At 38.7% G+C, this 24,785-nt stretch overlaps 2 protein-coding genes and 3 long non-coding RNA genes across 7 annotated transcripts; 4 read left to right on the top strand and 1 right to left on the bottom strand.

Moving 5' to 3' along the window:
• The first annotated feature begins 1,807 nt into the window (after positions 1 to 1,807).
• Positions 1,808 to 19,787, top strand: LOC133724411 (shikimate kinase 1, chloroplastic-like). 2 transcript variants are annotated; one of them, XM_062151132.1, is made up of 9 exons: positions 1,808 to 2,111; positions 2,262 to 2,316; positions 2,397 to 2,469; positions 2,896 to 2,983; positions 18,704 to 18,786; positions 18,864 to 18,993; positions 19,090 to 19,168; positions 19,261 to 19,325; positions 19,482 to 19,787. In XM_062151132.1, the coding sequence occupies exons 1-9, from the start codon at positions 1,965 to 1,967 to the stop codon at positions 19,485 to 19,487; spliced, it is 726 nt and encodes a 241-aa protein (XP_062007116.1). In that variant the 5' UTR covers positions 1,808 to 1,964; the 3' UTR covers positions 19,488 to 19,787. The 2 variants fall into 2 exon arrangements, with proteins under 2 accessions (XP_062007116.1, XP_062007115.1); XM_062151131.1 differs by having other exon boundaries at positions 19,491 to 19,786.
• Positions 7,597 to 10,309, top strand: LOC133711956 (uncharacterized). The gene is made up of 4 exons (XR_009847099.1): positions 7,597 to 8,202; positions 8,284 to 8,573; positions 9,127 to 9,205; positions 10,136 to 10,309. It is a non-coding gene; the product is annotated as an uncharacterized LOC133711956 (long non-coding RNA).
• On the bottom strand, positions 11,081 to 14,857 carry LOC133724407 (protein WUSCHEL-like). Its single transcript, XM_062151129.1, has 2 exons — positions 12,514 to 14,857; positions 11,081 to 12,423 (listed from the first exon to the last, which is right to left on the bottom strand). Exons 1-2 carry the CDS (start codon positions 13,100 to 13,102, stop codon positions 12,206 to 12,208), a joined length of 807 nt encoding a protein of 268 aa, XP_062007113.1. The 5' UTR covers positions 13,103 to 14,857; the 3' UTR covers positions 11,081 to 12,205.
• Positions 15,451 to 17,698, top strand: LOC133724408 (uncharacterized). The gene is made up of 4 exons (XR_009853670.1): positions 15,451 to 15,591; positions 15,673 to 15,962; positions 16,516 to 16,594; positions 17,525 to 17,698. It is a non-coding gene; the product is annotated as an uncharacterized LOC133724408 (long non-coding RNA).
• Positions 19,788 to 20,413: 626 nt separating the features above from the next.
• On the top strand, positions 20,414 to 23,897 carry LOC133724406 (uncharacterized). Of its 2 annotated transcripts, XR_009853669.1 has the most exons (6): positions 20,414 to 20,789; positions 20,943 to 21,055; positions 21,145 to 21,352; positions 22,160 to 22,307; positions 22,402 to 22,487; positions 23,557 to 23,897. It is a non-coding gene; the product is annotated as an uncharacterized LOC133724406 (long non-coding RNA). The 2 variants fall into 2 exon arrangements; XR_009853668.1 differs by having other exon boundaries at positions 20,414 to 21,055.
• Positions 23,898 to 24,785: the final 888 nt, after the last annotated feature.

Here is a 24,785-nt window from a genome sequence, read left to right as displayed (position 1 = left end):
TTCCTTCTTCCATCTGGGATCAAATTTAAATAAACAAACAAAACCCCATGGAGTCAAGTCAAACTCTAATCACCTATGAGCAAGTCCAGACTACTTATCCATGACCTCAATTGTAAGGTCCACCAAGAAGTATGAAAGAGAGACCCGACAGTCTTAAAGGATATCACGAAAAGAGGAATGCTTTCCAGTAGTCCAGTCTAAAATGATTCATGAAAAGAGGAATGCTTTCCAGTTGTACAGTTGGTCATGTGATGCATACTTGTCCTCACGACCATAATGCCTCCAGTTCAACCTATCAACGCAGTAATTCCGAAAGCAAGCCAGACCTCATGTCAAAAACTCCTGCAGAGCCTGAAAATGTCACTGGGCTAGTATCCTCTAGACACGTCTGCAGCTCGCATTGTATAGCGAATACAGGGTGGTTACTCTGCCACGAAACCCTCTTGAGAGTTGAGACGAGCAACGACTTCTGAGAAATCCCTTTCAAAGTCGAGACAAATATCCTGGCCTCATAGGCTTCGTGCCTTCATTGTTCTCATCCGCTATTACTAGTTTACTACAGTATATACAAAATGTCCTAGTGACTTGGTTCTTTAACTGAAACATCAGAGTACCACTAATTCAAAGTAATGTAGGAATGTGGAACTATGGAAGTATAATTAAAAGTTCAGAACTGAGATATTTATGCATGACTTGTAAGAGAATTGGTTGCAGGATTGTAATAGAGTAGTGAGAGTACAAAAGATGATAAGCGAAAAATAATCAATTACACTTGTTCAGGAGAACCCTAAATTTGCTTTATTTTCTTAAAAAAAGAGTTATTTATTCCATTACAGCTATGTACAATCAAAATTCTTTGCATGGGCAGCACCACAATCATTACGAGAAGATTCAGCCCTGATGATGTCCATTAATTACATGGAGTCGGGCATGTCACCTAATCTCAAAGATGCTTTCTGGGCTTTTCAATTTTTGCTGTAGTCCCCTAAACAGATAACAGCTTGCGACTTGATTTAACATCTCATATGTTGCTCCTTGCTGAAGTAGCATTCTGGTGACATACCTGTGAGAAGGAACAGACCAGCATTATATCCTGTTACTAAAAATTAGAGTATTCATGCTAGTTGAAGGAAAAACACAACAAAACTTGCATTAGAGCTGACAAAAGAAGGGGAGGAAGGGGTGGTTGTCAAAGTTCAATCCAGGAAATTAATTGTGAAAGATTGTGAGATCATATACCAGAAATATTGAAATTAGTTTGTTCTTGTGAGAGATACAGAAGTTTGTGTTGCAATTCACTTATTTTTAACTCGCAAAAATCTAGCATGAACAAGTTTGTAAAGCACCACTTAGAATAATCTTCAACTACATCATTGAACTCCAAATCGAATGACATGCAGAAAAACGCGCACACAAACATTAGCAGGAATAGTAGGAATGCACATTTGATCCTAAACCCTAAACAGATGCCTCATTTAAAGTTCTAAAGAAAGCATGCAACAGAAATCAAAATTTACTCTACTTTGAAAATGCAAAAATTATGAAACTTGACCACTTACTGAGCAACAATCGATCAACGTACTGTAGCATAAAAGATTCCAAATACCAAAGTTTGAAGAAATTAAAGTACTAGTACACCTTACATTGCAATCAAACATCGACCGCCGAGCATTGTACAATGTTGGAGTGTTCAGGAACCGAAAGAATCTTCTGGGACCAATCGACCTCCCCCACAACTCCCATCTCCATTTTCCTTCACCTCAATCTCAGCACACCAAATCTCAGTATCTTTCCCATTTCCCTTGGTTTCCCATAGAACAACCAAATTCTCCCCCACATTCGCCATTGTTGCGCACAAGAACATCGGCAGCTTCGTCTCCACTCCTTTCAGCTCCTTCCGCATTCGATTTTTTTGCATCAAACCCTCTGATCTTCCCCAGATAATCATAACAATACAGCATCCCATGCACCACACAAGCCCTCCCTCTCCACCCCATGTCCATCCTCTTCTCCACCCCCTCCCAAACCCGGCTTCAAATATTACTTTTGTAGGTTCATCAGTGGAATCTGGAAACTTTTATGCTCATTTTGATGAATCTCTTGTTCTGAAGGTAAGATATTTCATATTAATAATTACTGTACATATCTCCAGCCAAATAAATTTGTATATTTTGGTCCTGAAGATAATGCACAAGCAGCCATATGCATAACTTGAACAGTTTTGGGTATCTATCTTACCGAAAGTTTATATATTGTTGCAGAGTAAGTCCCAAGAGATTGAGCCATATTTAAACGGGCGCTGTATATATCTTGTTGGTAAGTCTGTTTGTAAGCCCTCTATCTTCAAATAATAAAGTTATGACCCTGTACCTGATGAAACTGTTTCTGAGTTGCAGGTATGATGGGCTCTGGGAAAACAACTGTTGGCAACATTTTGTCAGAGGCACTTAATTATTCATTTATTGATAGGTTTGTACTCTTTTCTACTTTCAAGTTTGTATTTCATACAAAGACGTGCATGCTCCAACTGATTTCCAGAAAAAAAAAAAAAAAAAGATTGAGAGGATGGAAAAAGATTTTCTCTGTTATGTACCTCATTCTTTCCAAGTCTATTTGAAGCCTTAATGGGTGAAATAAATTTTCAAGTGTTATAGATGGCTGCTAGGAGTTAACTCGATGAAAACTGTAATTAAGATCATGGCATTAATAATATTTGTGACCCAGTGAGTTTGATTCATTCGGAACATAGTATCATTATGCTGGAACTGTCGGAAATTAAGCTGAACTATGCCTTGCATGATCATCGATCTGTTCTATATTGATGATGTACTTGCTAGGTATATCACATTTTACTGAGTAGTATTTTGCATTTTGGCATTCTTGTTGGTGCTACAGTGATACATTCGTGGAGCATGAGGCAGGTGGACAATCTGTAGCTGAAATTTTCAAACTCTATGGAGAGGGTTTCTTTAGAGACAAGGAGGTTAGTTGCGGAACCATTTTCGTTTATTCATTTTCTGCAGATTTTGATGTTCTGACGCATTAAGATTTAAGAAAGAAACTGTTGGTAAATATATTTGTCTAATTGCTATATTAATAGTAAAATCAAAAGATTATTTATGCAGATAATATACCAAATAGAATACATAAATCTAAACAATGAAAATCAAATAAAAGTTAGAAAAACCTTAAACAATATGGTCGAGTCTAGTACTTAGTTCTATGTCCTTAAGACGAAATTGCCTCCTCATCGGTGCTTAAAGGTTTTAATGGCAAACGTCTCCCAGGATACAACGACATTCTTCTTGTGGTAGTAGCACTCCAAACCTCAAGAACAACGAACTTAGATTGTGTATGAACTCTCTCTTAAAAAGACTCAATTGTTTTTCAAGATATTAGGAAAGATTCATATGTAAAGGATAGGAGGAAAGATGAATTCAAGAAGTTATATTCAGAATATGGTGTAGCAAGTGTTTTATAGATGTAAGATGACTTTTGGTGGAGAGATGACTTTTTATCAAAAGTTATCTTTTGTGAACAGCCATGACTTCTCATTCCATAGTCATTTATATTTATTCAACTTCACACATTTTCATTAAATTATTCATTCACAAATTATGGAAAATAAATAATTTAATATTAAATTTTTCAATAATCCCCCACATGGATGAAATAATTAGTTAGAGAGGAAACTTTCAAAGGCTGGTGCGCGCGGACATATGAGAGAGTTCGGTTGAAATGATATCGCATCGGGATATGTAGATACCTCTACTAGCAAGCTAGTTTTGCTACTTCACCAAGCATAAGTAACACCCTCTTTGGGACACCCACAAGACATGGTGAGGCCCAACCGCTACTTGCATCTTGTAGCCCTATGTTCAAGCTATGCCACGGTATCCGGAAGTGGCAAACACGTCGCCGGGAAGCCACCTTTCCGGCCTTGCAAAGTTGCCTTCACAACATGGCTTCAAGACTAGAATAGTGAGTTCTTGTCCCACATCTAAGAAAATGTAAAGGAGATGGCTTCCTTCATCACCTATAAAAGGAATGCCTCCTCCCACAACTCAACACATTCCATTACACACTTTGTAATCCCAAACACACATACTACAACATTCAAGTGGACGTAGTTTCCCGCTAAGGCGGGAAACGAACCACTATACTTCGCTTGTGTCGTTCTCTCTCTCTCTCTCATTCTTTATGCTAACTAGAGACCCCCACGGACTCTAACGTTAACAGGATAGGTAGCTTTTGGCTTTGAACCTTTCTTAGTAAAATACCATCGTATTTACTAGCTAATTAGTGAACGTGATGTCTTGAACTATTAAGCCATTTATGTAAACCAAGACAATAGTATTCACACAATATCTTTTCGTACACATCTAGTTCTACGGTTGTGTCCTTCCAGCCATGGACAACACCCGGTATTCATGAGTGCTTTAAAGAATTTAGCCTTCAAAATTCTTATAGAAACGGTCTCATTTCACACTCATATAGGTGGCTTCCTATGAAGAGTATCTTTCTATACCCCACTTGAAAAATCAAGCTATAGGAACCATTAAAAGCAAAGCTTACCCTAACACATTATGCATTGTTTCATCATAGGATATGGGAAGGAGATTTGTCTCCACAATGCTACTTCAAAGTTATCCACCATTTAGTTGTCCCTCTGAACCTAGATCTTGGGATCTCCAGTCAACTAAGTTAGGTATCCATAGTGGCGACTTTATATTTTAAGCTTACACCCCATTCCCCTCGATGATCAACTTACTCTCTAGTCAAACTTCGATTCAAATAATTGGGCCCACTTGTTTGACTATAACTCTATTGCAAATCAAATTCAATATATGAACTAATTTCATTGAGAGTAGTTGTTACCAAGTCAAGTCTTCGATTCACCAATTGGTCAAAACTTATACTTGTGTTGGCTAAGATTTATTTAGCCACACACCCCCACATTTCTAGAGGTACTTTCTTTGTGATTAACAAAGCATTTCTCCACAAATTTGTGGTGCTTATGAACTATTTAGCGGAGCGCCTCCATAGTTTTCTAAGAGCAACTCCAACAGCTTCCCTATAATTTTTGTATAATAGGGAAGCAAAAGTCAAAGCTTTAGCATCTTTTTCTTCTCCAACTCCAATAGATTCCCTATTTTACAGCAATCTCTAAAATCTCCATATTCTTCCTTAAAATTTTAGAGATTGCTGTAAATATAGGGAATTTGGTTTTCTCTTTCCGCACTTTCTCTAAAATAGGGATAGTTATAGGGAATCTGTTGGAGCAAAAGAGACTCATTTTTCCCTACAGTAGAGAAAAATCAAAATATGGGGAAGCTGTTGGAGTTGCTCTAAGGTTTAAGACCACTAATATTCTCCAGATCTGTCATTCTATTATTCTTCCAAATTTTGAAATGTCATCATGATAGAAAAGAAGGTGTGATTCCCCCCCCCCCCCCCCCCCCCCACAATTCTCTCATTACTATTGGTGTTATTAAAGCATCTACACTTCTTTAAATACACTAAGAAGTATGAACCTAAAGTTCTCACAATGACTCATCGACATGTCTAAAGACAAACTTTTCGATTCAAATTTGCCACGACCTTACTTTCAATTCAATCACGAATTTAGCAAATGACTTAAGGATGCATTAGTATCAAATTTCATAATCATTCTTTGTGCATGAATGCCAAGAGTCATGTACCGATTCTGTAAACAACATTTCCTCACAATTGAAATTTGATCAAATGCCCTAGCCCAGAAGTCTCGATCACTTCTTCATCAATATTGGTCTCTTACTATACATTGATGATCATGAGTGCCGATTGGAGTTTATAGATGGCAAACTGCTATTCTCCAATTTGCCGCTGCAAATTCTAGATTTGTTATAACTCATTTTGTCATGTGCATATTCAAATAGATAATCAATCATGAAGTTTTCCTTCAATCAAATCATGTATATAGGTACATGCATCAAGACTGAACATACATAAGGATGGCCATTGTTTTCAAAAAGGGAAAAACTCACAAACAGTACCTGAACTACGAGCCACTAATAACTTTCGTACCTCAACTTCAAAAAATATAATTTTGGTACCTGGACTTTTCACCCCGACCCAAGATTCATACCTGGGAACAGTAAAACCGTTAACGGGGTTAACTTTTCAAGGGTATAGTCGTCCTTTCACTGTTCATCTTCTCCAAACCTATCTCCTATCTCTCTGCAATTCCAGATTTTTCATCTTCTTCTTCATACCTCAGTGAAAATGAGCATCAATTCATTTGCTTTAATGGGTTTTGTTCCAAAATTCATTTAGATTCTTGGGTATGTTTCTATTTCATTATTTGTATTAGTTCTTCCCCAATTTTCAAACTATCTGCAACACCAAAAACTCGTAGCAGAAGAAAAATCCCAATCATGAATTTGTACAATCCAGATTGGCCTTGACGTCGTTTCTCCTCGCCGCTTCATCGAACTTCTCCTTCAGCCCCTTGAGAACTACAACACCACATCAAAACCAAATCACACAGAGTCAGCACAATCGGCGAGCTAAAAAAAAAAAAGTTAACGGAAGGTGAAGAGGTAGCTTGGATTACTGGATATGGCCAAGGCGTTGACGGGAGGATTGAACATGGTGAAGACGGCGACGTCGTCGCTTCCAACCTCCAAGGTGACCTTGACGCCCGCCATGGATCCACGAACCAGAAGCAACCTGGGGTTTTGTGATGAGGATAAGAAAATGGAGGAGAAAGCAAAAACGAAGATGATTGAGTATGAGATCACACTACTACGAGTATGGGTATGTGTATAAATTTTCTATTTTGTTAATTATGCAAATTCATGATTGGGATTTTTCTTCTGCTATGAGTTTCTGGTGTTGCAAATAGTTTGAAAATTGGGGAAGAACTGAAGAACTAATACAAATAATGAAATAGAAACATACCCAAGAATCTAAATGAATTTTGGAACAAAACCCATCAAAGCAAACGAATTGATGCTCATTTTCACTGAGGTATGAAAAAGAAGATGAAAAATCTGGAATTGCAGAGATAGGAGAGAGGTTTGGAGAAGATGAACAGTGAAAGGACGACTATACCCTTGAAAAGTTAACCCCGTTAACGGTTTTACTGTTCCCAGGTATGAATCTTGGGTCGGGGTGAAAAGTCCAGGTACCAAAATGATATTTTTTGAAATTGAGGTACGAAAGTTATTAGTGGCTCGTAGTTCAGGTACTGTTTGTGAGTTTTTCCCTTTCAAAAACAATTGATATAGAAACCACGAAACATCCTTTCAAGTTATAATGATAAACTCATGAATTCATGCATATGAGACATTCATAATCACAGTATTTATAATGATTATTTAAATACCAGAGGATAGAATTCATAAATTGATTATAACGGCAATTACATTGCAAACCATGCAATTACCACAATAACTGCCCAGTCGTAAGGAAATAGTTGTAATACCCCGAAAAATCTAAATTATTTTTCCGAGGACATTTTAGAAATGATTTCGTGGTCATGGGAGAAAGTATGAAGCTTGGAGGAGTGGTGAAATTGGTTCGAACCATTTTTATTCGAAAACTGAACGTTTTAGGGGAGGTCAAAGGAGTTGACTTTTTATACGTTCATAATTGGGGAAAACTTCCTTCATGAAAGTTGTAGAGCTCGTCGATACGATCTCGTGCATATGTGGTATGCAAAAATCAGAGTTCGTATGAATTAGTTATGATTTTTTTGAAAAAGTTTCCAGTTTAGTATAAAGCTGCCATTTTTGGAAATTACCAAAAATAATTTCAGTTCCATTTCTGGAAACCGAACTCTCTCTCTCTTGCGCGCGTCCGAGCCCAGAAAAAACAGAGCAAAGCTCTCCGGCCGAGTTCTCCCTCCTCCGGCCACCAATCGACACCAGACCACCTCCCTTGCCTTCGCCTCGACGCCGCCTACCTGCTAGACGTGATCACTTCCACCGGAACGGCCTCAAATCCGGCAGTCGGAGCCGCAAACTTTGAAACAAAAATCGGTCAACGCCGGTTTTCTCCTAGCTCCGGCCACCAAAACTCACGATCCTTAGCTCCCTGAACTCGCCTCAACCTTCTGATCATCATTCTAGAAGGATCGCACCTGGAGTGATCGGATTCACGTTCGTCGGAGCTCGCCGGATTCTGGAAATTTTCCACCACCACCGAAGCTTTTGATAGGTATATCTCGAGTTGTAGTGCATCGTTTTGAGTGATTCTTGAACTGGTAAACTCACCTTGAGTTTCTTAACAACTCTCTAGAAGGAATCGAAGCCTGAAATTGAAGTTTTGACGTCGAAATCAAGCCTTGCCGGATTCTGCAAAATTCTGGAATTTTTCCGACCACCGAAGCTTTCGATCGGTATATCTCGAGCTACAGACCATATTTTTCTGTGATTCTTGAACCAGTGAGTTCTTCTTGAGTTTCTTAACAACTCTTCAGAAGGAATCGAAGCCTTAAATTGACGTTTTTACGTCGAATTGGAGCTCGCCGTTTTCTGCAGTTTCTCGCCGGTTTCTGGAAAATTCCGGCCACCTTCATACTGTTCAAGGTAATTTTCGACCCCTTCCGGTCATTTTCAGACTTCGTGCTAGTTATGAAAGTTGTCAAGCATGATGAGAGGAAGAAGAGCAGCCCGGCCCCGACACCATTGGTGGTGGTCGGCGGCGGCTCTGCCACTAACTCCGGCGGCCCTTTCCGGCCACCTCCGGGGATCAAAAATATGGTTTCTGTACATTTTCAGATTCTATATTTCAATACGATCATTTCGATATATTATAAGCAATTTTTGGATATCGTATGATTAAGTTATGAATTTTTAAGTTTAGATCGATTTCGATCGTTAGATTTGTGATCTGTGAAGTTAGTACCGTCAGATGGACTTGTAGTTTTGATATGATGATCTTATGACAGTCCCAGTGGCTTTGTGTAGTCATGGGCGAAGATCCGACCGTTGGATCTTCGTATAAATGCAAAACAGTGATTAGGAAGGCGATCCGTGAGGATCCGACCGTTGGATCATCATTTAATTTCAATCCGACCGTTGGATTGTCGTTTGATTATGTTTTTGAGTTATTTGCTAAGTTAAGGTCATGTTTGATTAGGTGATCGACGGTTTGATTTGGCGGACGATTCGTGAAATTGTATTTTGAGCTGTTAAGAAGACGCAGCGGGAATTTAGAGGTGAGTAAACCTCACGTGGTTCATATTACGAACCGAATAAATTTAATTACCTTATTTTGTCGTAATTGCGTGAAAATATTTATGGAATAAATATTTGTTTTAAAATCATATGGACTTGATCAACTACGGTCCATGGGTAAGTAAAATGATTTTTACTATACAAATGAATTTCTCGGTTTTATTGCATGTGAACTATAGTTGGTATTAGTGATTATCCCTGAGCGGATAATTACGTATATATATATTTACTTGATTATATATGAATGGTGTGACATTGAAGAGTGTGGAATTGGGATGATTAAATTATTATGAATTGACATGTGACTTACCATATTTATATGTGATGAACATGATTGATGAGTTCTTGTTAATATTCATGATTTACATTGGAGGATGTATAGAGTTAGAGAATGTAGGGTTCTGAGGATGAGGTGTCCGAAGTTCGACGGTTAAGGATAACCGGAGTGTTTGTGTGCTGAGGACGGGGATGTCCAAGGTGCGACGGTTTATTATTAACCGAAGTTGTGTGCTGAGGACGGGGATGTCCAAAGCGCGACGGTTTATTATTAACCGAAGTATATGGTGCTGAGGACGGGGATGTCCAAAGCGCGACGGTTATAGTGTTAACCGAAGTATTTTTGCCGTTGCTTGACCCTAGGCCAAGGTGTCAGAGGTAACGAGGCAGTTAGAGCTCTAACGTGTTATGGGATGGGACCAAAGTGGTGATAGTGTTGTGTGATAGGACCAAAGTGGTGATATTGAATTGGTTGACGTTTGCGTCGTGGATGTTGAGATTGTTGGTTGTGTTGTTGAGTTATAAGAATTGTAATTTAAAATCAACAGTTCTTTCTTGTTTACTCATACTGGCTGTAAAAAGCTTACCGGGTTTTGTGTTGTTGCAACTCCCGGTACACTATTCAAATTGTGTAGCGGGTAATCCTACAGGTCAGGAGAACCAGGACGGTGATCGGGCTGCTTAGAGTAGTGTTATGTGAATTACAGCATTATATTGTGAGGTTTGTTATGCTCATTTAGAGCTTTACGATTTTACTTTGTAAGAGTGAATTGTAATAATTAACTCGAGGTTTTCGAGTTTTGTGTTGAGTGGCGAGTGGTGTGTTTGTTTCTGAGAGAAAAAAATTCAGAACGTTATTTGTATTAATTGTTTATTCATGTTTCGGATTTGAATTTATTATTCAAAATTCGGGGCGTGACAGTTTGGTATCAGAGCGTAAGGTACATATTTGGTGATAATCAGTACCTCCCGAGTGATGGCCCGTCTGCAGCGGATCCCCATCATATACTCTTCGGTACTGGTATAATCATTGGGTATGTCTTAGTATGGGGTCTAGACAACGTGTAAGTCCGTAGGACGGTAGAGTTGTCTACTAAGTTCGTATTAGAATAAGTTTAGTTTCCGCGAGTTGTGATCTTCGAGGAATAGGAACCTCTGGATTTAACTCTGATGAGTCGGTGAGGTAGAGGTCGAGTCTGATGTAGGGACAGGATCTTTCTATGGAGACAGTTGAGGATGAGGTGGAGGCATTAGAGGTTGAGTTGCCTAGTCTACCTGTAGTTGATGTGATGGATGTTATTCTTGGGTTGAAATGGTGAAAGAGATTGAGACCCTAGGAATAGTTGAAAAGAGAATTGATCTCACCAACTCAAGATGATAGGAGTGTGAGAGATTATGAGACAGAATTCTCAAGACTATATTGGTGTACGAGTGTAGTGATGTAATTTGGGAGATACTTATGTTACCTTTAATAAGGGTAGTATGTTAAGTGATCATGGCATAGGTTGACTTTGTAAGTGAAGTGGTGGAGTTTGTGTAGCTTCTTTGAGTTATAACCTTTGAGGAATGGGAACCTTTGGATTAAACTCTGGTGGAGTTATTGAGGATGGTTTCCACGAAAAACAGTATCCTTATGTGCATTGTAGTCGTTGGTTGTTGGGGTCATGGTGTTTGACCAATGCTTGTATCTAAAGTCGTTACGAGTATTTGACTAGTAGTTGTGATACTTTCCATTAGTTGGATATGCAGATGTTTTGAGTTGAAGAATACTTAGCAGTTATTGGTTGCTTAGTGATGGAATTGTGTTATAATGGAGCATTCATTCATGCTCAGTTGTTTGGTGTTTAGGATAGCTACTATATATTAGCTAAATGTCGGGGTGTGGTTTGAGGTCTGCGGATGGTATTGGAAATTATTGTGGAGTGCTGCTTCACTGACTATTGTTGAGTAGTAATGCATAATTCGTTGTTACTATGATGGATTTTGTGTATGGTTGACTTATGGAAAGATTGATATGACCTCGTGATAGGATTGACTGTGAAGAGACATTGTGTTGATGTATGAGCTTAGGTAATAACGTTGTTTTCAACTCTAGGAGTGCTAGGGTTGTATAACTAATTTATGAGGCCAGATACTGTTGTGAGGACAGATTATGGATTATGACGTGGTTAGTGTGAAGTGCTATAATCACAGAATTTTGACCACTAGATGTTGACTTACCACCAAATGAGCAGTGAGGTGATTCGTGGGTGAGATACTGAGTGTTGTACCAGTATCGATTAGTGGATGCTAAGATGGTACATATTGCTTGTTGAAGCAATTGATAGATGGAATGATCGAGATTTTTTTTAGAGTTGTAAGTGTAACTCTAAAGATGTGGGTTTTTCCTAACTAACTCAGGAAGTGTTTAGCTTTATTAATCCCTAATTCTAGCGACGAAATTATTGTGTTTGGTTTGACTCAGAGGATACTAGCTTGACCTCTGTGTGACTTAATTGATTGCTAGGTTTTGAGTGATTGTTTTTATTGCATCATTATGAAAGATGTGTGCAGCAGAGTTCTCGATGGTTTTGAAAAGAGTATTGAGTGACCAAGGTTCGATCCTTGGTGTTGTTGTTGGTTAAACAAAAAGAAAAGAAAACATGCACACAATCTTATTGATTTTATATTACAAAAAGGGAAACGAGGACTATTCTATACTAAGCCTAGTCAGCAGCTCCGGATGGGTTGAGGCTGAGCTCAAGAGAAACGTTTGAGCCACTGTGGTAACCGCCTGAGCCACCAGAATAGTAACCAAATGCGCTACCTTCCTCGGAAGTAGTCTTCAGGTTACCAAAGACGTCCTCGCCGTGCACGGGGAACAGAGGAAGAGTTTGAACCTCCTGGTGATCTCCTCCTCGTTGTTGTAGGGATGTTTGTCCTCCTGTTGTGCCAAAAGAGTTGTACTGGTATTAGTGTTGAAGTGTGAGGAAAGATTATGAAACAAAATTTAAATCAAGAAATCCTTCATTACCAGTAGAATAGGTGGAACCAAAGTTGAGATCAATGGATCTACCATCATCAGTAGAACTAGTGGACCCAAAATTGATGTCGATGGATCCACCAGCTGGCCCAAAATTGATGTCGATGGATCCACCAGCACCAGTAGAACCAGTGGACCCAAAATTGAGATCGATGGATCCACCAGTACCAAGAGAACTAGTTCCCATGGGCACTGGAGCAGCCTGATTACACCTATTCATCTGCTTCTCTCGAGCCCTGACGTTCTGGAACCAAAAGTAAATGTTCTTACCCTCAACATGTCCATACTGGTTCAGCTGGAGGCAGATCTCGTGAATGTGCTCTGTAGATGGGCACTTAAATCCCTTGACGTAGTAAAGATCCTTGAGGATTCTTATTTGTTCTGGAGTAGGAATCCATCTGGTACGGCTTCGCCAGAAATCCATGTTGGCACTACTTCCAGCTGCTTGGGTGTTTCCTCCCTCCTCTGTTGGTTGCTGTTGTTGTGGTTCCATTTGTTGCGGGGTTTGGAGCTCCATTAGTTGCAGAGTTCGTGGCTCTTGGGTCATGAGGTGAGAGGATGTGAATATCGAGGAATACATGGTTTAGTGTTTGAGGGAGATTTTGTTAGAAGGATTGGAGTTGTTGAACTGGTGATTGGAGATCTGAGATTCTCAGAGGAAAGATGAAATCGAATCTTCAAATGGGAGAGAAGATCAGAAGAGAAGGATTGAAATTGATGAAGAAAGGATTTGAGTTTCGAGAGGAAGACTGCAGAGTTTGAGAGAGAATGGCTGGGGAAAATTTCTTTTCTTTGGTGTGAACAGTTTTTCTCCAGGATGCACCTATTTATAGAACGAGGTGAGCAGATCTCCACCGTTGGATGGACGATCTCTGAGATTCAATCTACGCGTTGGATTAAAGTCATCCGAAAACCCGGAAAAGTTGTTGGCGCGTGGAGAGCGTGTAAGGGGACAGGCCGAACCTCGAGACGCTGTGGCAGACAGCTTTAGCCGAAAGTGATTTGCTTTCCGTAAATCACGGAAGAGACGTGTCGTGGCACGTGGAGTGTACCGACAGTTTGTTGTTATTCTATCGCTTATGATAGAATAAATAAAAGAAGTTGCATGGATAGTAACGAGAGCAGCTGGTGCTCTAGTGGTTGAAGAGCAAGGCTCTTGTACAAGAGGTCAGAGGTTCGAACCTTGCCTCTCGTTTATTTTTATTATGTTCGCTTATGACATAATAAGTATAACATTTGTACACATTATATTAAGCACAGCTTGTGCTCCAGTGGTTGGGGGAAAAAGGTTTCGTGCGGCAGGTTGAGGTTTCGAACCTTGCCTTCCCTGTTATTTTATTTATGTCGCTTATGACATAATAAATATAACACGTGAGCATATATTAATGAAGGCAGCTCTTGCTTCAGTGGTTGGGAGCAAAACCTTCGTGTTCGAGGTCGGGAGTTCGAACCTTACCTCTTACAAATATTTTTGGATCTCGTATATGCTTGATATACGGACGTATATACGGTATGTACGGTATACATACATATATATGGTCTGTACGGTATGCATACGTATATACAGTTGTACGATATGCATACGTATATACGGTCTGTACGGTATGCATACATATATACGGTATACCTACGGTATGTACAATTTCATACCGTAGCCGAGCTGGAAGTCGGTGGGCCGATTGGTAGGCCCAAATGTTAAGCCCAATTGTTCGGCCCGAATGGTATGCCCAAATGTTAAACCCAAATTGGTTCGGGCCGGTTCCAAATGTGAATGGTTCGGTTTCTTCGGCCCAATTGGCCAGCCCTAATGCTTAGCCCAAGGATTGAGCAAGCCCAAGTCATCATCACTGGGTGACATGTTTTATTGGCGTGCTTTTGAGAATGATTTGTTTTGAGTTATGCATCTCTATTGTTGTGTAGAATAGTGCATGCTTAAGTTTTACTATAGAGATTTACCGTGATGCTAATGGAGTAGCGAAACGCTTTGTGGGAGTCTTTACTGTGCTTGTATGCCAGTACAGGGTGATGATCTATGTGAGGATCTATGAGATAATCTCTGTGAAGATCTAAGTGATGATCTCTGTGATGATCCACGTGATGATTTTGTGTAATTGATGTGGAGTGATGTTGAGCAGTTGTTTTGTGAATTTACATCGTGACGAAAGGATTTAGTGGCCATAGGAATGTATTTTTATACAAAGGGCTGTGGCTTTGTAGATTACTACAACTTTGGGAATGATGGAGATTCGATGGTTAGGTCAACCTTAATCAAGAGGAATTGACTTACGCTTAAATTTCGGGACGAAATTTCTTTAAGGAGGGTGGATTGTAATACCCCGAAAAATCTAAATTATTTTTCCGAGGACATTTTAGAAATGATTTCGTGGTCATGGGAGAAAGTATGAAGCTTGGAGGAGTGGTGAAATTGGTTCGAACCATTTTTATTCGAAAACTGAACGTTTTAGGGGAGGTCAAAGGAGTTGACTTTTTATACGTTCATAATTGGGGAAAACTTCCTTCATGAAAGTTGTAGAGCTCGTCGATACGATCTCGTGCATATGTGGTATGCAAAAATCAGAGTTCGTATGAATTAGTTATGATTTTTTTGAAAAAGTTTCCAGTTTAGTATAAAGCTGCCATTTTTGGAAATTACCAAAAATAATTTCAGTTCCATTTCTGGAAACCGAACTCTCTCTCTCTTGCGCGCGTCCGAGCCCAGAAAAAACAGAGCAAAGCTCTCCGGCCGAGTTCTCCCTCCTCCGGCCACCAATCGACACCAGACCACCTCCCTTGCCTTCGCCTCGACGCCGCCTACCTGCTAGACGTGATCACTTCCACCGGAACGGCCTCAAATCCGGCAGTCGGAGCCGCAAACTTTGAAACAAAAATCGGTCAACGCCGGTTTTCTCCTAGCTCCGGCCACCAAAACTCACGATCCTTAGCTCCCTGAACTCGCCTCAACCTTCTGATCATCATTCTAGAAGGATCGCACCTGGAGTGATCGGATTCACGTTCGTCGGAGCTCGCCGGATTCTGGAAATTTTCCACCACCACCGAAGCTTTTGATAGGTATATCTCGAGTTGTAGTGCATCGTTTTGAGTGATTCTTGAACTGGTAAACTCACCTTGAGTTTCTTAACAACTCTCTAGAAGGAATCGAAGCCTGAAATTGAAGTTTTGACGTCGAAATCAAGCCTTGCCGGATTCTGCAAAATTCTGGAATTTTTCCGACCACCGAAGCTTTCGATCGGTATATCTCGAGCTACAGACCATATTTTTCTGTGATTCTTGAACCAGTGAGTTCTTCTTGAGTTTCTTAACAACTCTTCAGAAGGAATCGAAGCCTTAAATTGACGTTTTTACGTCGAATTGGAGCTCGCCGTTTTCTGCAGTTTCTCGCCGGTTTCTGGAAAATTCCGGCCACCTTCATACTGTTCAAGGTAATTTTCGACCCCTTCCGGTCATTTTCAGACTTCGTGCTAGTTATGAAAGTTGTCAAGCATGATGAGAGGAAGAAGAGCAGCCCGGCCCCGACACCATTGGTGGTGGTCGGCGGCGGCTCTGCCACTAACTCCGGCGGCCCTTTCCGGCCACCTCCGGGGATCAAAAATATGGTTTCTGTACATTTTCAGATTCTATATTTCAATACGATCATTTCGATATATTATAAGCAATTTTTGGATATCGTATGATTAAGTTATGAATTTTTAAGTTTAGATCGATTTCGATCGTTAGATTTGTGATCTGTGAAGTTAGTACCGTCAGATGGACTTGTAGTTTTGATATGATGATCTTATGACAGTCCCAGTGGCTTTGTGTAGTCATGGGCGAAGATCCGACCGTTGGATCTTCGTATAAATGCAAAACAGTGATTAGGAAGGCGATCCGTGAGGATCCGACCGTTGGATCATCATTTAATTTCAATCCGACCGTTGGATTGTCGTTTGATTATGTTTTTGAGTTATTTGCTAAGTTAAGGTCATGTTTGATTAGGTGATCGACGGTTTGATTTGGCGGACGATTCGTGAAATTGTATTTTGAGCTGTTAAGAAGACGCAGCGGGAATTTAGAGGTGAGTAAACCTCACGTGGTTCATATTACGAACCGAATAAATTTAATTACCTTATTTTGTCGTAATTGCGTGAAAATATTTATGGAATAAATATTTGTTTTAAAATCATATGGACTTGATCAACTACGGTCCATGGGTAAGTAAAATGATTTTTACTATACAAATGAATTTCTCGGTTTTATTGCATGTGAACTATAGTTGGTATTAGTGATTATCCCTGAGCGGATAATTACGTATATATATATTTACTTGATTATATATGAATGGTGTGACATTGAAGAGTGTGGAATTGGGATGATTAAATTATTATGAATTGACATGTGACTTACCATATTTATATGTGATGAACATGATTGATGAGTTCTTGTTAATATTCATGATTTACATTGGAGGATGTATAGAGTTAGAGAATGTAGGGTTCTGAGGATGAGGTGTCCGAAGTTCGACGGTTAAGGATAACCGGAGTGTTTGTGTGCTGAGGACGGGGATGTCCAAGGTGCGACGGTTTATTATTAACCGAAGTTGTGTGCTGAGGACGGGGATGTCCAAAGCGCGACGGTTTATTATTAACCGAAGTATATGGTGCTGAGGACGGGGATGTCCAAAGCGCGACGGTTATAGTGTTAACCGAAGTATTTTTGCCGTTGCTTGACCCTAGGCCAAGGTGTCAGAGGTAACGAGGCAGTTAGAGCTCTAACGTGTTATGGGATGGGACCAAAGTGGTGATAGTGTTGTGTGATAGGACCAAAGTGGTGATATTGAATTGGTTGACGTTTGCGTCGTGGATGTTGAGATTGTTGGTTGTGTTGTTGAGTTATAAGAATTGTAATTTAAAATCAACAGTTCTTTCTTGTTTACTCATACTGGCTGTAAAAAGCTTACCGGGTTTTGTGTTGTTGCAACTCCCGGTACACTATTCAAATTGTGTAGCGGGTAATCCTACAGGTCAGGAGAACCAGGACGGTGATCGGGCTGCTTAGAGTAGTGTTATGTGAATTACAGCATTATATTGTGAGGTTTGTTATGCTCATTTAGAGCTTTACGATTTTACTTTGTAAGAGTGAATTGTAATAATTAACTCGAGGTTTTCGAGTTTTGTGTTGAGTGGCGAGTGGTGTGTTTGTTTCTGAGAGAAAAAAATTCAGAACGTTATTTGTATTAATTGTTTATTCATGTTTCGGATTTGAATTTATTATTCAAAATTCGGGGCGTGACAATAGTATATTTACTATCTTCAAAATATTGGACAATGACATAGTTATCGTTTTGTTCAATTACCGCTTATAGACCACTGACCACACAACAAAACATGATTCATAATTTCACGTAAAGGTCTCTGTTCTGAAAACTGTACACACTCGGAGATATAATCATAATTGGTCGACATAAAGAAAACAAAGCAATAAATGTCCGGTGTATGCATGGTATTAATTACCTTTTGAAATGCATCCGTTATATTTACTGCAACAGATACATACAGATCGAACATGCAAATATAGCAAATGACCAGACAAAAATTTTGTCTTAAGATTGTTGGTAAATATATTTGTCTAATTGCTATATTAATAGTAAAATCAAAAAATCATTTATGCAGATAATATATCAAATAGAATGCATAAATCTAAACAATGCAAATCGAATAAAAGTTAGAAAACTTAGATTGTGTATGAACTCTCTCTTAAAAAGACTCAATTGTTTTTCAGGATATTAAAAAAGATTCATATGTAAAGGAGGGGAGGAAAGATGAATTCAAGAAGTTATATTCAGAATATGGTGTAGCAAGTGTTTTATAGATGTAAGGTGACTTTTGGAGGAGAGATTACTTTTCACCAAAAGTTATCTTTTGTGAACAGTCATGACTTCTCATTCCATAGTCATTTACATTTATTCAACTTCACACATTTTCATTAAATTATTCATCCACAAATTATGAAAAATAAATAATTTATTATTAAATTTTCCAACAGAAACTTCTAAGTATCAGTTAGAATTCAAACTATATATTCTGGAGTTCTGTTGAGTGTGTCATCACTTATCATGCAATTATAATTCACATGTTTCCTTCTTTCGAATTCCCTCTTCTATTACTGATACACGGTTTATTTTCAGACCGAGGCCCTACGAAAACTGTCTATGATGCAACGTCATGTTGTCTCTACTGGCGGAGGAGCAGTAGTTCGGCCGGTCAACTGGTAATTAAGTTTTCCATGTTTTGACTTTTCTGTGTAAAGTACCAGTGGTGTTAACAAACTTCTATTTCATGCATCAGGAAATGTATGCAGAAGGGGATTAGTGTATGGTTAGATGTACCCTTGGAAGCCTTGGCCCAGAGAATTGCAGACGTGGGAACTGGTTCTCGTCCCCTTTTGCATCAAGGGCCCGGGGATGCGTACAGTAAAGTATGTCATATATGTTTAGTTCTCACAAAACAGCCTTCAAGTTTATAAATGAAAAAAGTACCAACTAAAATTGTTAACACTTCTCTTTCCATGCAGACATTTATGCGTCTATCTAGTCTTTTCAAAGAGAGAGGTGATGCATATGCCAATGCCAATGCTCGGGTTTCTTTGGAAAGTAAGTGCGCTTTGTGGCCCTTTCTTGTTATCACATAAAACAGAAAAGAGATCAAGTTTAGATCTTTATGGTTTGTATTATCTGTTGTGCAGATATTGCAGCCAAAATGGGTTATAGGGATGTATCCAATCTCTCGCCTACATCTATTGCTCTTGAGGTTTCCCTTCTTTCTCTTACTCTCAGTTTTAGATTCCTAGCTGATAGATGTAAACTGAAGGGATCCTTGAAAAAAAAAAAAAAGTAAAGAAAAAGAAAGCTGAAGCTACTTTGAATTTTTCTGTAGTATATCCTTATTGATTAGTTTTGCTGTAAGGTTTAACAGGCACTTCAACAAATTGAATGCTTTCTGGAGGAAGAGAGAGGCTGTGCCTGTGTATTCTAAGTTGTCAAACTTCCATGCTGCATATCGATTAATTATTTTTCCTTTTATCTTCTCTGTAAAATGTGCCATGTTTCTATTTTTAGTAGGGAAACATGGCACAGTATATGTGTGTATTTGTGCATGTTAATGAGGTCGTGCATGCAAAAATAGCAGAAATGAACTATTTAGATTTCTTTTTTATCAAAGAACTATGAACACATTGTAATGTTGATTAAGTTGTAGTTGTATATATTGTATCTTTGTTGGTTCAAATGGGATAATAAACCCAGTATTATACTGCTCACAGTTCAAATTTCCCTTTCTTTGGTTGACAGTTGTCTGTTGAGGGAAGGAATAAGGTAATACTTGTGCGATTACTACGAGTTCAAAGATGTGTATTTAAAAGTTTGCATTGCATAATAATTGCTGAAAGCAGCTTAAAGATGTAGTACTTTGGGGTGTAGACCACGCTGTTGTGGCGCTTTACTCCAATTATCTTCTGATTTTACCCAACCTCTTCATTCTCCTCATACTTATGTTTGTAACTGTTGAAAAAAAATTCTAAAGTTGAAAGATGGGAATCAAGTATCTAGGTTATTTACTGGCTTAACATGTATAGTTGAAACTCGAACACGTTCATGAGAAAGGAGGATCTAGGAAATGATGTGACTAAACTACTCAAAGGATGAGAGAGTGACATGTAGGAGGGGAAGGTTGGTGTAGGTTCCGAGTGTGGTCAGTATTTGTGGTATGGGAGCCATTGATGGCTCATCTTTCGGTGTGGGTGCCTTTCTTTTTTGTTTTTGTAGTGTGGTGGTGTTCACGCTCTTTAACTTCTTCATCTGGGACTATTATCTAATTATAAATATACACAAGTAAAAATGTAAAATGGGATTGTCACTGTTCAATGAACAGTGATGGTGAACAGTGATACAGCTCTTTTTTTCCTTTCAAACAGATAAACATGGGGTTTTATACTGTTCTGCTATGACGCTTTTGTCTCTTCTGCCGCTTCGATCTTTTTTCTTTAATTCGTTTTGGGTCTTGGTCGGTTTCGTCAGAGAAGAGAAAGAAGAAGAAGAAGAAGAAGGAGGAGGAGGAGGAGGAGACGGGAAGCTCTCTTTCCTTTCTCTTGCCTCTGAGTCCGCTCACTGCTCGGGTATGATTCGTTCTTGCATGCGCTTAATTGATCTTGCCTAGGCATTCTGCTGGTCGAGAATGGTATTCTGGTATGGTTTATGGTATTCAAATCATCAAAAGGTAATCCCGGTCTTAAAGTTTGGATTTTTTTTTTTTTTTTTTAAGTTTTTGGCTTCTGGGTTTTATGAGGTTTTGAAGTGAAATGGCCCGAATGGGTAGGAAAGTTTGGAACTTTTGGGGTGTTAAATGCCTTTTGCTTTCTGGGTTTTTTAGGTTGTAATTGGAAAAAGGGTGGTGTAGACTCTGCATGCAGTCCCAGGCTCCCAGCGTTGCCTCACCTTCCCGGTCATACTCCGGCGAGCCATTAAAACGTACTCAGGAGTCAGGTCTTCTTCACTCATTTAGCCCCTTCTAATTTTCTGTATCTACATGCTTTAATTAATTATGACATTCAATTAATGATTTGGTGTTTTAGATCAAGAGGAGCCTCACATGAAAAGGAAGGTGCTTGCTGAGGCCAAATTGAGGATGGGGATTGACTGACATTGAAGCTGTATGAGTAACGTAGCCTAAAATTTTTGTATTCATCGTATTTCTCCCGGGTTAGTTTCGCGATGGAGGACCCGAAAAGATGAGCCGCCTATTTTTCTGGGTCGCACCTCTTGCGCCACCATAGGAAAGAGGTAATTGATAATCATTCATTGAGATTATGAGTTCGCTTGGTTTGAGCCTCGAAATGTCAAACTCTAAGTTCAAGAATGTATTTTATATCTTTGATTAGGAGCAAAACGATCCAGTTTGAATTTTATATTTCTTTTGTGCTTCCCCAGTTTCATATCTTTTATGTATTTTACAAGCTTGATAGTTGATACATGAAGTCACCAACTGATGTGTATAAGAAATTATGCTGATTTTGAATCAATTTGGCACCTTACAAATCGTGAGCAATGTTCAATCAAAATTTAAGATCCAAGGTTACAGTGTTGTTGTCAATGCTGATAAGGATCGCCTAAGAATCTTTAGACCTTGCATTCGTGTATGAATTTGGACTGCATTGATGAATAGAAGCTTGATGCCATTTGAATAGAACTTATGTTTTGTATTGAATGGATCCATTAGGCTAACTGCATATAAGATTACTTTGGAGTGATCTTTACACGTACTATTTTGATCAGATTTTTATTTCATTTTGGATTCAAGCCCATTTGTGAAGAACATTTTTCTTCGAGACTCTGAAAGGATGCATGTGGTCATCCAGTATTACTCTGATGATTGGCCAACAAATGTTGCAAAGCTAGCATTTGAAAAATCTGTGTTTACTAAGACTCTAAAGACAAATGGAAGGATAGAAGATATGTAACAATGGTATTATTGAAGTACATACAGTGCCACTCCAGTGATTTTTTCTTTTTCTTTTCGATATGCTACAGAAAGTCATGTTATAACATCAGATTTGCAGTCTTCATAATTTACTATTGTATCTTATGCAGCGGAGGTAATCATGTTCGAGTGCAACGTTGTTATATATAAGTTTGTGCAGGAACTTCACTTCTTTGTGACTGGAGGTGACGATGAAAATGAACTCATTTTAGCAACTCTACTTCAGGGATTCTTTGATGCAGTTGCCCTTCTCTTGAGGTAGAGTTGTTCATAACTCTTGCCTCTAGCTCTTTTTACTTTGGATAATTATTTATTTTTGGACCTTTTGCTATATATTCATACATATTTGCAGGAAAAATGTCGACAAAAGGGAGGCATTAGAGCACCTGGATCTCATACTCCTATAGTTCAATGCTTTGATGTGATCATTGATCAAGGGTATGCAATATGTTCCTTATATATTCACTCTAAAGTTAGCACACTCTTCCAGTGATGAGTATGGTTAAGTCGCTTAGATGAAGTGGGCTAGATTTGTTCTTGATCTTAGTTCTGTCAACAATAAGGATATGATTATATAATGTTTCTTATGTATTCACTCTAAAGTTAGCACTCTCTTCCAGTGATATGGCAAAGTCACCTAGAGTAATAACTTTCTACCTACTTTTGCTATGTGAAGATAATGCTGTTATCTTTTCCAATTTTTCTTATAACTTATACTAAAGGCACATACGAGTTGTTACGTGTATATGGTTACTTGAAATATGCAATATACTCGAACCTAATAGTATATCAATTCTGTGTCACTTCAGTACATGTTGCATCTGAGATGTTAGCTTTTGATTTCGTTCATAGTTTTGGGTTTTCTTCCTAATATCTCATTCGAAGATAGAATATATTATCATTGGTTATCTATGATAATACGACGTATAAGCTACATGATAAGCTTAGAGAAATGTTAACATAGTGGCCCTAAAAAACCTTCTGCGCTATCTTAAAGCAGAGAGGCAAAAAACTTCCATTTTGAGACCGACGTTAAAACTTTACTAATAGAATATCTAGGGCATTCTTATTATCACAATGCGTGCGGGAAGTATTTGAAAGATTTGTTTTAGGGATTCTGATTGAACTAGGAGAGGGGGAAGGGACAAGCAGGGCTCGAAACATTGTGGCTCAATCTTAAACCTGGGTAGGTGATCAGTTTCAATATGGCAGGTTAGTTCAACAAAAGTTAGGAGGTCCATCTCTGTCTAAATATGAAAAGCTGTAGGTTGAACTATCAGATTTGCGGATGAAGTATAACCGACTTTTCACAGTTTACCAAAAGACCAGCGCAACATCAAAATTTTTCTGCATATGAGGTTTAAATATGAGGGGATTGATATAATGTTTCTGTAGTGGTTTGTTATTATATTTGAAAAAACATGATGGACAATTGGTTAAGATCTGCTATTGTTTATTTTGTATAATTGAAGAATTTAATATGATATTTTGTTATGTCTGATGACAGATCTGCTCATTTTTTACCCTTTGCAACTGTTAAAGCAGAAGAGATTTCGGTGTCACTGCCTGCTGAAATACATCACTTAGTTAAGTTTCTGTGATTAATCCTTAAACTTGCAGTAGTAATTGGTCATGGAGAGTTGCCTACAATTATAAGATGATTCATCAAGCGCAATTTCTTTTGCAGTAATTGATCATTTTTTCTGTTGCATGATCTATGGACCTTCATTGGTGTTGATGTCTACTGAAATATGTAAATATACTATTGTGGTTAGAACATTTTATTTTGTGGAAATATTGCAGTTAAAATGTCTATTTAAACAATATCGGTTAATATTATGTTTGAAATATGTATGGTTAAAATATTATGTTTGAAATATGTAAGTATGGTTAAAACACCAGCTTTTGTAATATGTAAAATGATAGCATTGCAGTTAACTTTAATCAACTTATAACTGTGATTCTGTTACGAACAAATTTGAGAACAATAAAAGGACACAAACCTGCAGCATCGCGCGGGAAGTACTATCTAGTTTAAATATAAACAAAACCACATCGAGTCAAGTCAAACACAAAACTCCAACTATGATTCATGACCTCAATTTCAAGGTCGACCAAAGAAGAAACATGAAAGAAGAGACCCGACTCTTCCAGTCTTAAAGAGTTAAAGGGTCATGAAAAGAAGAATGTTTTCCAGTTGTACACACTGATCATGTAATGGATACTTATCCTCAGGACCATAATGCCTCCAGTTCAACCAACCAACGCAACAAACCAAGCTAAGCCACATGTTGAAAAACTCCTGCAGAGTCGTGGCTCTTTGATGGACTCCTGCGGCCAAATTTTTCACGGCCGGTATGGCTAGTCTCCTCTAGAAACGTCTGCAGCTCGCATATGAGCAGCGAATACAGGGTGGTTACTCTGCCGTGAACCCCTCCTAGAGACGAGTAACCACTTCTGAGACTTCCTTTCCAAAGTCCAGAGAAATATCCTGGACTGAAAGGCTTTGTTGTTCTCATCCGGTATTACTACATACACAATGTCCGACCCAGACTTGGCTTTTTCAACCAGAAAATCCGAGTGCCTGACTAGAATTTCAAAATTATGCAGGAATGTAAAAGTATTATTAGAACTGAGATTGTATAGATTTCAATACAAAATTGGATTTGGATTTCAATATTTTGGCATGTAGGAAAAGTGGTTCCATGATGGTAACTAAAGATCAAATAAAAAACA

This window comes from Rosa rugosa, chromosome 1 (genome assembly GCF_958449725.1).
Source record: "Rosa rugosa chromosome 1, drRosRugo1.1, whole genome shotgun sequence".
Taxonomy (NCBI): domain Eukaryota; kingdom Viridiplantae; phylum Streptophyta; class Magnoliopsida; order Rosales; family Rosaceae; genus Rosa; species Rosa rugosa.
This window is presented reverse-complemented; position numbering and strand designations above follow the sequence as displayed.

Excerpts from the sequence above, each read along its gene's own strand:
- LOC133724411 (XM_062151131.1), top strand. The coding sequence starts at position 1,965 with ATGCACCACACAAGCCCTCCCTCTCCACCCCATGTCCATCCTCTTCTC. Across the intron at positions 18,787-18,863 it reads GTAGTTCGGCCGGTCAACTG|GAAATGTATGCAGAAGGGGA; the intron begins GTAATTAAGTTT and ends TTCATGCATCAG. Across the intron at positions 18,994-19,089 it reads CCGGGGATGCGTACAGTAAA|ACATTTATGCGTCTATCTAG; the intron begins GTATGTCATATA and ends CTTTCCATGCAG.
- LOC133724407 (XM_062151129.1), bottom strand. The coding sequence starts at position 13,102 with ATGTATTCCTCGATATTCACATCCTCTCACCTCATGACCCAAGAGCCA. Across the intron at positions 12,424-12,513 it reads TGGTTCCACCTATTCTACTG|GAGGACAAACATCCCTACAA; the intron begins GTAATGAAGGAT and ends TTGGCACAACAG.